Source organism: Anabrus simplex, chromosome 1 (assembly GCF_040414725.1).
Source record: "Anabrus simplex isolate iqAnaSimp1 chromosome 1, ASM4041472v1, whole genome shotgun sequence".
NCBI lineage: Eukaryota > Metazoa > Arthropoda > Insecta > Orthoptera > Tettigoniidae > Anabrus > Anabrus simplex.
The window spans coordinates 888,788,474-888,804,766 of NC_090265.1; the positions used below are offsets into that span (position 1 = coordinate 888,788,474).

General features: G+C 37.7%; 1 protein-coding gene across 1 annotated transcript in view; it reads left to right on the forward strand.

Moving 5' to 3' along the window:
- Positions 1-16,293, forward strand: part of LOC136857696 (vesicle-fusing ATPase 1) — a 241,275-nt gene that overhangs the window by 66,097 nt on the left and 158,885 nt on the right. The window contains exon 6 of the mRNA XM_067136554.2: positions 3,812-3,954. Within this exon, the coding sequence (XP_066992655.2) occupies positions 3,812-3,954 (143 nt within the window). The remainder of the gene's footprint in view (positions 1-3,811; positions 3,955-16,293) is intronic.

Consider the following 16,293-nt stretch of genomic DNA (forward strand, 5'->3'; position numbering starts at 1 on the left):
GCGTTATTTTCGAAAAAAGAACAGTGCGGGTGGTACTCGAGATTATACAGTATGTGTCTATGTATTGTATAATTAACTCTTGAGAAACTAAAGAAATTTTGTTATTCTTTCGCATTCATTGAGTAAAGATGGTTCTTAACCAAGATGATGCTGTAAGATGATGATAATTGTTGAGGATAGACAAAGCATTTTTTTTTTTTTTTTTGCTTTAATTTATTTCTAAATCATATTATTAGCATCTTTGGCTTGTAGGCTATGTGCTGGTACCGTGTTTCACTTTCTCATGTCATTCATTTAATTTCATTAACTCCTCTGATGAGCGTGACATCAGGAAGGGCATCCAGTTGTAAAAACTTACTACGAAGACTCAGGTTGCTTCATACCTGATCCCATAGAGAAATGGGGCAAGGGTTGAATATTTTTGGCTTGGAGGTTATTTTATAGACCCAACTTTGATTACTTCAATTCATTCACTCGGATGTCTTCTTGACACCACAATATATTTTCATTCATCACACTGTTCTGCGACGTCCTTAATATACATAGTACTGAGTAAATACAGGGAAGACCATGTCACATTTGTGAGTTTTCTTTCCTACGTAAAACTGCCACCTGCTTTATCTCGTATCATATGTTGAATATCATGTTTTATGAATATCAGTGTAAGCACCATTGTTTAAGACAGATTCATTTAATGTCAGGTTCAGCAAGAAGTTTTGCAGAGGTATATACATATATACATACAATCTTTCATGATACATAATTGAGCAAAATGTGCATGATCTCTATCTTGTTGTAGCATTATGGTGTCTGCTATCATGAGCTACAGATAATCATTATCAAAACATGTCTTTGTATGTCTGAACATTAATAGGCCTATAGGAGAAATACTTTTTTTTGTCCTTCTCCACTACCTGATGGTTGGTAGCAGGGGTTTCTCTCCTGGATTGATAGTATGGGCCTCTCCATTGAGTGTCATTCAAGAATTTTGCTCTTGGTTGTCCTTTTTTTGTTCCACTTTCTCTTCAAAGCAGGTCAAGAAGCCAAACCTATTGAAGACAAAGATGGGGCATTGTCTGGGTGATACAAGCCAAAGATGCTAATATGATTTAGTAATGTATTAAAGCATAAAAAATGCTTTGTCTATCCTGAATAATTATCATGATGAATGATGTAAATGACTATCGTATAATCCCGAATATCACCCGCCACCGAATAAGACCTGCACCCTAAATTTGAGACAGCAAAATATGGGGGGAGGGGCTCAAATAACTTACGTACCGGTACCTATTTAATTTCCTTCAAATATACCACAAATATAAATTCAAACAGTTTACAATTAGTAAAATCATCACAAAAATCGTAAATGAAATCGGTCCAATACTCGGATCATTCACAATTCAGTCATCATCTGAAAGTTCCTTTGTCGCTGGCATCTTTCCACAAATAGTCGTCCTCACTACCGTCCACTGAATTTGAAATTCCATATTTCTTAAAGCTTTTGGACACTAGATCGTTGGGAATGCGCGCCCGTGCGGTCTTCATCCAGCTGCATATTAGTCCCACTTCAGGCTTCTTCACTCGTCCGGTTGGTGTTAACTCGTGATCACCATCAGACATCCATTCGGTGTACAACTGTTTCTTTGTAGTTTTGAAAGGCCGGTTCATGCACACATCCAACAATTGTAGAATAGCAGTGGGTCCTCCGGGAATTATCGCAAGATCTGTTTTTCCTTTCCGCATCATATCTTTTACAGCGTCGGTTGTATGTCCTCAGTAACTGTCCAACACAAGCATGTTTCGCTTTTGTAACAAAGCTTCCAGGCAACGTTGCCAAACGCACTTCACCCAGTCCTCAACTAAGGCACTGTCCATCCTGCCGGACTCATCTGTTCTAACAGTAACACCGGACGGCAAGTTTCCTTTCGGAAGTGTTTTCCTTTTCTGAACCACATATGGAAGGAGTTTGGTTCCATCTGCTAATACGCACAGCATTAACATGCATCGTTGGTTTTTGTTAACCACCTGTTCTGATGGTTACACTTTCAGAACCCTTCGTATTCACTGTATTTTCCAACAGCATTTCGAAATAGACAGGTGTCTGGTCAGCATTCCCAATTTGCGACAGCAAATAAGAATTTTGCTTCCTCAAATGAATAATGTGACGCTGAAAGGCCGTTCATTTTTCTTCATACGCCCCAGTTAGACGTTGTGAAATAGACATACGTCTCCGAATGCACAATCCCTTTCTCCGGTAAAAGTTTCTGATCCATCTGCAGCTTACAGTAAAACCCTGTGTTTTGAGTTCTTTTGAGATCTCTATTGATTTCAATTGATACATTTCACTAGAAACACCATATCCTAACTCACGTTTTTCTATCACAAATTTGTGGAGTTGTTCTTCAATTTCCGGAAACACTGCACTCCGCCCGCAGAAAGCTCTGTGATCGCCGTTACTTTTTAGAAGTTTTTCCTTCTTCTGCCAGTCGTGAATACACGATTCATCAATATCATACTTTCTGCCAACGGCACAATTTCCGTATATTTCAGCTTCGCTTACAACTTTAAGTTTCTCACGCACAGTAATTGACCGCAGATGCCGTTTTGAATCCTTCGCTTACTATAGAGACAGCACTTTCACGGAACAGATACGGAACTCGAATGTGAGCGAGGTCGACTTCCATAACCAACAGTCTCGACTCTCTCAAAGTACGATATCCCGCAAGATCAGTTACTCGCGCACCTAGCATGCCAGCAACACTTGTGAAACAAATTACAATCGAGCATCCGCAGCAGCGGCTTTCATATTTACCGCTTATCTACCCTTATTCTTTGATTTACCGTATTATATTACCTTACATTTCACTTTTACATGCCACTGTAACTGGATTGAGAAAAAAACGATCTTGTTTTCTAGAATGCAACTAAAACACAATAAGACAGGAATGTTCGTTTACATGTGGTATATTGAGTATGGTAACCGTATTCAAATCTATTTCAATACTCCATGTAAATGTAGTAAATAGTTACGAGAATGACGGCTTGAATACGACCCGCACCCAAAATTTAGAACCAATATTTTCGGGAGAAAAGTGCGGGTGGTATTCGGAATTATTTGGTAATTATACTATTTTTGCGCTTTAATATAGGCATATTCCTACTGAAGAACTGGTTCTGCCTCCAAATATGACCACAGATTGAATGTATTCATAGCTATAGTATATTAAACTGTACAATCTTTACAAAATATTTACTTCTTCAATGATTAATTAAAATTTAAGTACAAAAAAAAATCAATTCTTAACAACATATAATGTTCTAGAAATTTGGAAGCTACATTAAACATTAAAGTTCTAGTTTCAGTCATAAATGAGAGTGCAAACTTTAGTAAATTTAGATATAATAGTTCACATGCTGTGTGTACCTATAAGTGAAGTTGTTGTTGTTGTTGTTGTTGTTAATGAAGGAAAAAAGTTTGTTGGGAACTGCAGGTAAAGTTTGTGTTACATTCACCCATCTCAGAACAGGGCTGTGCATTTTAATTTCTTTTTTATTTGCTTTAAAAATATACTATAAATTATATTCTTGTTCAGGGTGGGGAGGCTTTTCAAAATAAGAGTAGAGGAATATTCAAAATTTTGGTGTTGTTCACAACCATCTGCCCTGTACAGACATTTCTAGAATCTATTTTAGGCCTAATTCTGTTTTCATACAGGAATGAATGGTCATTTTGGGAGAAATATCCTTGCTTAGTCATTTCCTCTACAAACGATTGATCAGTTCTCTATCCATGAAATATTTTCTGTTGCAGCAAAGTCCAGAGGCAGTCCATTATAAATCCAGAGTGGGACTTCCAGAAAATGGGTATTGGTGGTCTGGATAAGGAGTTCAATGCCATCTTCAGACGAGCTTTTGCATCCCGAGTGTTTCCTCCTGAGATAGTTGAACAGCTGGGTAAAATTTATTTCATTTTAAATTTTGTCTCCATTTAATTTGTTCAGAGAGGTTGATTACCTACAGTATTAATAAATTGTTTTGTAGACTACATGACTAATAAGTTTCTCATATTATTGGGATTATTTCCATGATTGTGTTTTGACTCCATAATTCATTTTCTTAGTGAAACCAAAGTGAGTGGTACTTTAATATTTTGACATATAATTGTGAAGAGATGTGAAATGGTTGACTCTGATTCAAATAGTTTTGAGGAGCAAATGTATATTCATCATTCAAGAAATTTTAGGCCAAGAACAGCCCGTACTGGTATGGAACAAATATACCGTAAATCACCGCATAATCGTCGCACATTTTATATCAGAATTTTTGAAAAAGTTATAGGGTGCGACCATTAAGCAAATAACTCTTAACCCCTCAAGCCGGGAATAAAATTCTCTCGCCAGAGCCTACTGGCGGTAATTTAAATGGCCAAGCAGCAGCTATGTTACAGTACTTCAAATAAACATTTATATCTCAACAACGTTTGCATATAAAGAACCCAAATTTTGAGGAGATACACACCACAATACACTTTGTTACAAAAAATGTAAAAAAGGAATTTTAACTCGCCTAAAAATTGGCTTCAGTGTGATAAACTGTGAAACAGCCATCTACACAGAGCCCAACGCAGCATTCCTTGCACCAGAATGGTGTTTCCTTCCATTTTCCAGTAATCCAAAATAAACATACAGTTCATCAATATCCACGTTTTTCCAGTCACAAACTCCAGACCGCAGTGTCAGATCATCATTCTTTGAATTCAGAAAACATTGACATAGCGATTTGTCTCGTCCGTAATTGTACACTATCTCGTTATCGAAAAATGGTTTAAATTATGCTGAAACGAACTGTACCTGGTTTACAACTCCACATGTTCAAGTAAATGGAATTCTTTGTGGGGTGTATGATCACCCACTTTGTCCCATTTCCAGTCTTTTTGTGTACATTGATACTTCACTGGCAAGACACTTTCATTTTCAACATCACTCGTCACTGTGTACACTTACGTCTTTATTTTCACTGCTTTTTTTCTGGCAAAAAATCTTCATCGCTTTCATCACTGTCAAACTCACTACCACTATCAAATACTATAATATCACTATCACCCGGTTCCTCTAAACATTCTACAATTTGTTCAGATGTGTGATTACACTACTTACTCGGACCTGCCATGCTTTCTCTTGAAACAACAGCAGTTGGCAACGTGAAACTAAGACTTATTTTATCACAAAGTTACAGTTCTAGGCCAAAGAAGACACGCGAGTGGGGAGAACCGAGTCTCAAGGTTTCATATGTCGCGTAGTACAGAGAAATGTCAGGAGATGACAGAGCTAGACTGTTTTGGAACGAGTGATGCGCTCAGCGTGAATGTCACGTGCATCCGCCAATAGATACGACTACCGCGCGTGTGATATTCATGGGCTCCCAGCTTGAGAGGTTAATACTAATATTTTTATTACTCGAAAAATAATTTGTAACTAAATTTTGACAGGTGTAAGGTGCACTTAATATTCATATTTATACTTCAAAATAATTAAAATAGTCCAAATCAAACATAAATAAATAAATAATACCAGTATACGTATTCCAGTGTATCGGACCCTCACCAGGATTACTTGACACAAGTACTGGGAAAATGTCCAAAGAAAAGCAGCATGATTTGTAGTTGGACAACGTGATCGCCAGACAGTGTACAATTTATTCACCAGTGATATGAGTTCTCATTTGAAGTACCGTATTTACGCGAATAATCCCTGCATATTTTTTTAAAAAATTGAGAGGCACGAAATTGGGGTGAGGGTTTTATTTGCATCAAGCTTGACAACACTCTCCTGGCTCACCTAGTTTTCGATGCTGTGTACAGTTATGATTTGTGCAACCGTGGATGGAGAAAACTGTCCCCGTATGTCATATTTAAACGGAAAACAATTCAGACTTTTAATGCTAAACTTACTTTACATTTTTAAAAATAGTACTGTATTTTACAGAGTAATTTAAATACAAATTTTCTCCGCGTCATGATACAACGCGTCTTCCGGAACGTGCAGGGGTAGCTTTCTGCACTTTCACTCGCTTCGGTGTGTCTATAGTGTGTTTCATAGTTGAAAATAGAGTGGAATCGTAATTCTTTTGTATTCAGAGTTTTAAGGAATGCCACAATATCACGTAGCAGGCAGTACGCAGAAAAGCAGAATCCGCGAAAACTGGCGAGGGTTGGCATTTCTAAATTACAAGATGACTGTTAATTTGAAATCACGTAATTGGAAGTCTGATTTCTGTGGTTATGTGAATGATTGTGATCCACGAAATATCACTGTAATATTTGGCACAGATGTAAGATAATCATTGATTTTACTCAAATAAAGTCTCAAATCGGAGGTTAAGGAATACCGTTGTTACTAGCGAGAAATACGTATACGTACGTACGAGCTGTAAACGGGACTCCGTTATGTTGCATTTCTTTCTTGTTTCTTTCTTGAGGTCTAGGGATGGCACTGATGAATGGGAGTGATATGTCTGTGATTTCTCATTATCTTTGTCCATATGTCCAGCGCGGGTATTTTGTTGATTGAAAAATAGCATGATTCCTGGACCAATACATATGTACAGTATATATTTTTAAAAGGAAAATAGCATGATCCCTGGACCAATAAATCGTTTAATGAATCAGTTAGGGCATATGAAGTGATAGCCCTTCAAATTACATCGAATGAGAAAAATAAAAAACCGCACCAAAGAACTTCAGCGAGCAAAGACATCACACATGACAGTGTTAGACAAAACACTTGCGGAAGCGGTACGGTTTAGCAGAAATAGTAGTTGTAAGGCAGTAAAATATTTATTCTCTAAAATAAAATATTTCATATTTCTTAATCAACCTCCGATTTGGGACTTTAGTTGAGTAAAAGCAATTATTATTTGTGACAAATATTACAGTGATATTTTGTGGATAACAATCATTCACGTTACCAATTTCTGTATTACAAAGACTTCGAATTAACGAGGTTTTACTGTATTGGAAAACTAACATCAGATTTCGCTGGTGTGTCTATTTTAAGTGTTTACATTGCACGAAAAGAATTATCCACTACCAGTCGTGTTACTGTCTAGTAAAAAGAGACCACGTGTGAGAAGTGTTCTAGACGTGGAATGTGATGAACTGTAAGTAATTTAGGAGAGGATTCTACTGATGCAAGAGACAAACGAATCTTCCCATATACAGGGAATCGAGCCTATTGCAAGTTCTGATTAATGAAAAATCTGTCACGTAAGTCATTTTCATGGAAAATATATTTCATAGCAGTGATAATGTATTTTCATCATCTCAGGCAAAGCATGTTCATATACATGTTCATATTGGCGTAAACCCACGTGGACCTTGCGGAGTGATACAAAATTTTTGTTTATGCCTACGTTACTCTTTCGATGGAAGGAATTTTAGTTCATTTCATTATTTTTTTTTTTTTTTAAATGAGCCTTCCTAAAATGAGGGTGTGGGGATTATTCGGGTAAGTACGGTATGTAAAAGGCTGTAAGTTGTCGTTTGTCAGCAGCGTGGCCAGGAATTATCAGCACCGCACATACTTGTCTACTAGTACCATACAGCTCAACACCTTGCAACCAAGAGTACACTTGTATCAGAACGCACAGGCAAACAGTGACAAAGTGAGTCACTGAGAATCTAATTCACCAAGAAAAGCTAATGTTTGTTATTGTCACTTGAATGAATCTGTCCTTTTTTCATTAACACTGTCATGTAATCAGCAGCCATGGAACACATTCTTGTGATCTGCTATAATACAACATTCTGGTATTGGGAAATTTACGAGTAGGTACACCCCTGCTTGGATCTCTAGTAATTCACAAGTAGGCCTCTCCATGTCGTCGGGGTATGATGTGTGGTTTTTTCCATTTTCGTGTTTATTAGGTAGGCCTGGTCTCGCGGAAGTATCAACTGATCTGGAACGTACAGAAGCATGTGTTTGTTTGTGAGTGATCTGATTATGACATTGTAGATGTGTGTGTTTGAGAATCTACTTTTTATTTTGTTTTTGGAGTGTTTGTGGAAATATTTTGTTCATTTAATACAATAATACTGAAAAGTTAGCAGCAATTTATGTAGCAACACATTAATGTGTGAAGCATTTATTTGTGATCATGGGTAATTACTAGGGCCCGGATATATATGCACTAAAAAACCTGAAAATATGCACTAAAAAGTTACAATATATGCACGGAAAATAAGGAAATATGCTCTTAAAAACATGCAATTTTATTCACTTACCTATTTACATGTCTCATTTATTGCAAAAAGAAGCATCACAATAGGTAACTAGTAGTCTTTCAATGTTTTCTGGAGACAAACTATGTCTGTTGTCCGTCAAAATGAGTTTATAGGCTGAAAATGATCGTTCTACATCAACTGACGTAATTGGACAGTACTTATACATGGGCACCAACGTTTCGGAGCATACATCTGGCAAGGATACCCTAGTTCCACTCAAGTATTGACTAATTAACTTAATCTTCTTCAGTCCTGGGTTCGAATTCAACACCTTTTCTAACTTGCATTTAATCTTTTCTCCAATTTCGCCTGGAGCGTAATTCAACGAAGATGCAGCTTTTTCAACGAGATCAAGTGATTCATGGAGGGGAGTACCAGAAGATTCTAAGCTCTCAATGGCTTTTGGAAGTTTAGAAAAATGTGCATGAATGAAATTCACATCTTGATAAACAGTAGCGTTTTCAAACACACCTTTTGCATCACGGACACACGCAATATGTTCATCTTCAAGTTTTGTAACCACTTCTTTCACTTCATTAAAATGTTCCTGATAAAATGATACTGCAGATAACCATGTCCCCCACCTAGTCAGGACAGGTTCAGGTGGCAAAGGAACTTCAGGTAGACAATCTTTGTAGAGCTTGACACGAGCTGGTGCTTTCAGAAACAGTTTCTTCCCACATCCAATTAAACTGTTAACAGCTGGAAACTGTGCGCGTATTTCTTCTCCAATGCGGTGTAATCCGTGCGCTAAACAGGTTACGTGTATGAGTTTTGGATAAAATACTTGGAGGGCCTTTGCTGCTTTCAACATATACGAAGCTGCATCTGTGAGCAGTACAAGCACTTTACAACAATTAGTCTCAATTTCAGATGGCCACAATAGTCACAGAGAATCATTTACAAATCTTGCTATTGTGCTATGGTTGGTTTTCTCTAGTACTTTACAAGCAAGAAGATGTGGCTTACCGGGTTCGTCTGGATGTAATTTACCAACCACGAAATTTGCTATGTAACGGCCACACGAATCCGTTGTCTCATCCACCGATATCCATACACAGTTCCTTCCGATATCAGAACGGATCAATTCCAGGGTAGATACATATAGCGGAGGTAGGTAATTTTTCCTAAGAGTTGATTCTTCTGGTATTTTTTGATTTACGCAATTTTTCTCGAGAAATGATCGCAGAACTGGATTGTTTAATTTATTCCATGGAATGTTGCTGCATACGAACGCCCTACAAAGATCATTTGAAAATGTATTAAGACTACAGGACTTGGGCTTTACCTGTGTATGAAGTAGTTGTTGTAGTGTGCTGTTCTTCTCCTCCTTTGATTTAATATGTGCAGTTGTTTTTAAATGCTGTTCAAGCTGAAATTTCTTTTCTCATTTCACTTCCTTTGAGCAAACTTGACAGTACACGATGACACCATCTGTTGAATAGTCCCTATTACCCGACACCCACTGATTTAGTAAATCTCTTCTGCTGCTCTTTTCCTTAGGCATTTTTGAAAAACTAACACTTTTAAAAATGAGATGCAGGGCATTAAAATGGAATGTAACTAGTGAACTGAAGATACTTCTGTCCTGACCAAGTGCCCAGGCCCCTGAGATTATTATCTGCTGTGGTAGAGAAAGGAATTCAGGAAAGTCCAAGCCTGCCTACCCACACCTAAGCTATCTGTTGCCATTGTAAGTTGTGAAAGTAAAGTGCCATTACACAGACAGTCGAAAATACCAACTAGCGAGGGATGCACATAAAATAGGCAACTAGCTAGGGATGTACAAAACAGATTTATTTTAGTAGTTCTTGTAATTATCCTTAAATTCAGACATTATATACCGGAATATGCTGTTACGTCTAGAATATGCACTAACCCTCAAAATATGTCAAAATATGAAATTGCATATGCGCATATGCATTTTAAAAAAATCCGGGCCCTAGTGATTACTAGGGATCTGAAAAATTAGCATCTATTTTTTTTCCAAAATTAGCATCTATTTTTCCAAAATTAGCATCTATTTACAAAGTTAAAATAATTGCATGGTATTATTGATTTTAACAATTCCAAGTTTATGAAGTGCAATTATTGTCCTTGGTTCACACACAATACAAATTCATTGTTCAAACGAAAGCATTGTCAGTACTTCGGCATTGCTTTTTTTTTCAAATTGCACAGTCTGTCTGTAACCACTGTGTTGTAATGAGACAACGCGCGCTCGCTATCTACATTGTTTGTTGGGGTCCACAACAACTCAAGACAGGATTTAGCAAATATGCTGAACTCTGAACTGCAGTTAATGGAAGCATGACATCACATTTTTCACTTTCTTTCATCTCGATTTGAATTGCAGGTTTCAGAGAACAGTAACCAGACCAGATATCGTTTCATGAGAGATCTGTTACTCCAAACAATTTCTCAAGCTCATCTAATTTATCAGTGTTATTCAAAATTATGTTTTTTGGATACAAAGCTTGAGAAATTGACACAAAATGCTTATGGTTTAGCTTTCAATGTGGCTAACTTGCACTGTGAAGAACGAGCAGCTTTGACAAATGTGTTTCTACATGCAGCCTGCTGTAGAGGAGTGAGCTTAATCAAAGCATCATTAGTTGCTGCAGAAAAATTCCCCTCAAAAAGGAAGCTAAAACTGGCGTCGAGGTTATGCAGTTTGGGGTAAAGGAGATGAGAGGTAGGATACAGAGATCCTTCAAATTCTGTAAGGAGGTCAACCAATCCAGCTGCTTGATCTGTGACAGAAACCATGTGGGAGTGAAGCCTATTCACTTCTCGGTCTCTCAGATCAGTCAGGTACTTAATACCGCAGTTGTTGATGTCTTTCATGTTAGACATCTTGATAAATGTAAAATCAGTAAAGTAAGCACTTGGATAGAAGACAGCCTGAAACCAGCTGTTCCATCAGGTTATGACAGGTGCAGGAAAAAGCTTTGCTTCCTTTGAGGCACCATATGTTAATGTTAAGAATTGTAAATATATTTTTGCTTTCTTGTGTTCAAAAATGCAGACTTTACCATCCCAATCACATGATTTAAATCTGTCATCACTGCGACCCAGCTATTGCCAACCAAGCTGATCTTATGTGCCCAGCACTGTACATGCATTAAATGATCCCCTATGACCACACTTAATGTTTCATAACACCATGTCATGTTCGGGGCACTGTCACTAACAAACACTTTAACTGCATCATATGGTACACTGTAACTGCGCAGAGCTTCTAAAACAGCACGAGAGCAGTTTGTAGCATATCTTGCATCAAGATAGTCTACATAAACAACATGCAGCTCTCTTTTCAATCCGCCTGGGACTTGGAATGTGATGATAAAAACACAACGGCCCATTCTATCTGTAGTGTCACCACAGAGTATGTTGTTGTTCTTCCCCATTAGAGCCTCTGCTGTTCTTTTCTGGTGGTCAGATGAAACTTCTAGAAAGGAAGAAAGACCTCAAATTATAACAAAATAATTTAAAATCACTGGATCAGTTGGGTACTGGCAAGATAGTTCGAAATGGAAATCACACTCAAATTCGGTATCCTTCAATTTTGCACATGGGTTCGATGTCGTAATACCTAAACCATACACGATCAATGAAATCGAAACGTACCTGATAAATATACTTCACGTAGAGTTCTCAAACATGGCAGCTCTTCATTTGAAAACTCAGTAATCTAGGCTTGTAGCTCTTTGCTTTCCAGCTTTTCCAGAGGTATATTTGCTTTGGCAAATACTTCAACTGTGCGATTCGAGAAGTTATCTCTGGAAATTTTTCGTCGTTTACAACTATCTGTGTAAGCACAAAAGATTGCTTCCTTTGAGACGTACTAGCAGCAGGGTTACTTTCGTTATCGCATTGTTTACCCACGTGTTTGATATTTTACATAGATTTGTTAACTAATAGTGGTATATGTTTCGCCTTGTATGAAGGCATCATCAGCCATTGTCTTAATCTTAGATTGAAAATAGGCGTCTAATTAACATGTAATAATGAAATTAATTTTTAAAATCTTGAAGAGATTTGAAGTAAAATAACATTAAAAATAACAATGATGGTTTAAAAATATACAATATGATGAGTTACAATGGTGGAAGTATTAACAAAATTAATATTAGGAGGCTACTATAATAAGTACAAGGGATAAAACAACAGACTGTTATACAACAAGTAGTAGGATTGCTATAAAAATAAAGTTGACTGTCTGGCGGTTACAATTAGACGATGGCGAAAAATTGTATATGTTCAAAATAAAGAAGAGAGAATAAAAGTCTATGGTTGGTCGAGAGATCCGAAGTTAATCATAATCTTGAAGATAAAAGACGAAAGTCAGAGGCATATGGTGAAGTTGTAGAACACATTGAGGATATGTTGTAGAATAGAAGTTGAAGAACAGTTTTAAATTGGATCCCTATGGACCATCTCAAATTTGAAGCAATGCTCAAATGTTGCAAAAATGTTCGATAACTTTTCTTGGTGCAGCTCTACTCTGAGACTCCATCTATCATTTAAAATATTGGCTTATACCTCCAGTAAACCAAGATTTTGCTAGTCTATCTCAACAGAGATTTTTAAAAGCATGTAAAAAAAGTTAAAAAACAAGTAGGGTTATAGTGTGTGCAATAGGTTGTGAATAGTTGACTTTAATTCAAGCATGTTCTGCAAAGAAAATTTCTTCTCTGACATTACTTTCAATTCTTTTACCCTTCCATGTATCACAGTCAGAACAATGAAAATATCAAGTGAGCCTATCAAACATATGGATTAATAGCCAGTTGTAGTCAAGCACTAGCCTACTGCCAGGTACAAAAAACAAACCAGGAACATATACAACAAACTGATTCTAATCTCCAATTGTATCAGCTGACTGAACTAAAACGAGTGAGGACATTTTATTAGTCATGTATAAATCTTTATGAAACTGTAACTAATAATTCTTTTAATGAGTTCTAATATTATTAGTTAGTTTTATGAAAAAAGGCCCAGTTGGTTATTATAATTCGTATTATTGTTAATATTCAAGTATAAGGGGTACTTTATTGAAAGGTGAATGTGTATAGTGACCTCTTGGACACCATATACTACAAAGAGGAAAGTGTGAGTGAAGTGTATCTCGTTTGCTTGCATGTTAGATTTTATTTCTCACATTATGCTCCTATGATGGAATCCTACTTTTGACAGACATATGCCTTCCTGTTGCATACTGGAGCTTTATTAAAGAAATAAATCGTCCGTCCTCCAATGAGGGTGACCAGTTGGATCCGGAATACAGTTTCAATTCCAATGGAGTTTAAAAATATTAAGAAATGAAGATTTAATCGTTGAAGCTGTTTTCTTTTTTCCCGGGGTTAGTGGGGGAGAAATGTCAATCACGTTCTCAGGTACAGATGGAAGTGAATGATTTGCAGAGAGTCCCTCAGTATCTGTATTACTATTTTTTCTAACTCGCAGAATGGAACTTTCAAGTTTTGTAGGAAGTTCGATGTCTGACTAGGGAGGGCGCCTCTTGCTCCGAATAACAGGCCTCCGACAATCCACCGATCAATAGGTATTTTATACTTAGACGAAAGGTAAGGCAAGCATGGAATATAAATAGCTTGCTTTTCTAGGTCCACATCCCAAGCCTGATCCAGGTCCCTTTCAAAGCGAATGGTGGGATCTAAGACCATCGCTTTCATGTTCTCTCTGTTGATGGCTACGATGTCCGCCCTCCGATTGGAGTCATCGGTAGAGACGCAGTGAACCTCCTCGTGCACCTCCCATCCACGCTGTCTCAAGCCTTGAGCGATCGACGATGTTACACGGTGGTGGCGGTGGTTGCGCATTAGTTCAGTGCTCCGGCAGAATCCCAGCACATGTCCAAGGGTCTCTGTCTCATTGCAGCCATTTTGGCGGCAACGGGTTGTGTTGAATGACCTACCGGGAACCGACCTGACTGCGGGGAGGTTGCATGTCATCTTCACTGCATTCATGTATTCAGAGGAGGACAGAGGTGATTTATGAGTCATCCAGGAGTTTGCTTTCGGGCAGTCTGAATATAACACTACTCCTTTTCCTTTATGTGGTAGCTGACACCACGACTGAAAGGATCGATTTCTCATAATTTCGCGTAGTTTCCTTCCGTCAATCTTTGGGGGGAGACTTTCCTTTTTTATATCAAGTCTGTGGAGTGCCATATCTTGTTCTTCCTTACATATGGTAGGTGAACGTCCTGAACATGGAGTAAGCGATTACAAATATTGTAATGCTGTATATTTGCTTCCCATTCTGCGCAAATTATTCCCATCCCTCTGACCTTTCTGGCACTATACAGCATCGAATTTGGAGTATCATCAGGCAGCATCATTGTTTCTTTTACAGAACTTCTTATTTTGTCCAGATCTTTAAGAAAAGTGTAGTTGCGTCAGAGGGGCACATTGTAGAGGATAGATCAAACCCGGCCAAACAAACTCGTTAATAATCTTGATTTTTTGCTCAGGTTTTAGAAGTTTTGTTTTTACCAGATTATTTAAGTCAGAAGTTATTGTGCTTATTAGTTTATGTCTGTCAAGAGAGATTTCATTGTTGAAGTCAGTTCCTAAATACTTGATTCGTTCATTGTTTGTTTTTATCGATGGGATTATTGATCTTTCGACTGTAGTGACGTTTCCTTCAGTTAATTTTCCTTTCTTCAGGATTATAGATTTGCTTTTAAGACGATGGATATGTAAACCAATTTCTGCAAAGCTGGTTTCAGCCAAATTTAACAAGGTAGTAGCATCATTTTCGGTTTTGCTGAGTATGACTAGGTCATCTGCGAAAGCAACAGAGGATAACGGCGGTAGGTCATCAGATAACCATAACGTTGGGATATGTCATGGTCAGTGAGATTTTGTATTACAGTATTGAATGCTAAATTGAACAGCAGTGGTGAGATAGGGAACCCTTGAGCTACGCCACACTTAATTTCGATGGGTTTTGATTTCTTATGATCAGCTTCCACTTGAACAGTGTTCTTTGTAAGAAATGCTTCAATTAACCTACATAAGTTAGGAGGAATTTCAGATTGTCGAAGAGATCGTTGGATATGTTCATGTCCAATAGAGTCAAATGCTTTTGTGACATCTAAAAAAATGACACAACAATCCTTTTTGTTGTGTTTCGCATCCTGGAGGCAACCATTCATGAGGGAAGCGTTGACATGAGTACCAGGTAATGGCACGAAGCCACGCTGGTGAGGACTTAGTGTGACATATGAACGCAGTCTCATATCTAGTACTCTTTCAGTTATTCTCCTAATCACCGAATATATGGTTATAGGTCTCCATTCTTTAATATCATTTATGTCTCCACCTTTATGTATTAAAATTGTTCTGGCCATTTTGAGTTTTGAAGGTACGTAGGAGAAATGAAGCATCGTGTTGATGAGTAACGTCAGAAATTTAGTAGCTTTGAGGTGTCGTAATACGCGAACTGTAATATTATCTGGGCCTGGTGAGGTGTCAACTTTAATGTTGTATAATGCCTTATGGACATCATCTACTTAAATATTAATATCAGCAGGTAAGTCGGTCCTTTTTTCCGTAGGAGATAGAGGAGAATTGTTATTGCTGACTGAGGTGGTGTTCAATGCATTATGAACATACTAACAATATATTATTCAAAGTGTTTTTAGTTATTACAAGAAGTACACTATTGTTAGATGTTTTTCTGACAGCTTCTGCTCATCAGTTAAAAGGAAAGAAATCTGTAATGAGTGGCTCAGACAGTAGAGTACTGACCTTATGAGTCCAAGTCGGCTTAGCCTGGAAAGGGCCTCACCCAGGAACATTCGGTTAGGAAGTCTTCCCCCACCAGTGTGGGCGAAAGACTTCCACAGCTAGGTCTGGTAAGTCCAGCCCTTTTACCACTGCCCATAAACATGAGGAGGAGAAGGGGAAGCTACGATGTTCGCCTAAAATGTTGAAGAAACCATCTCCTACTGGTTCGGGGGTTATCGCATTCCTGAGGACCTG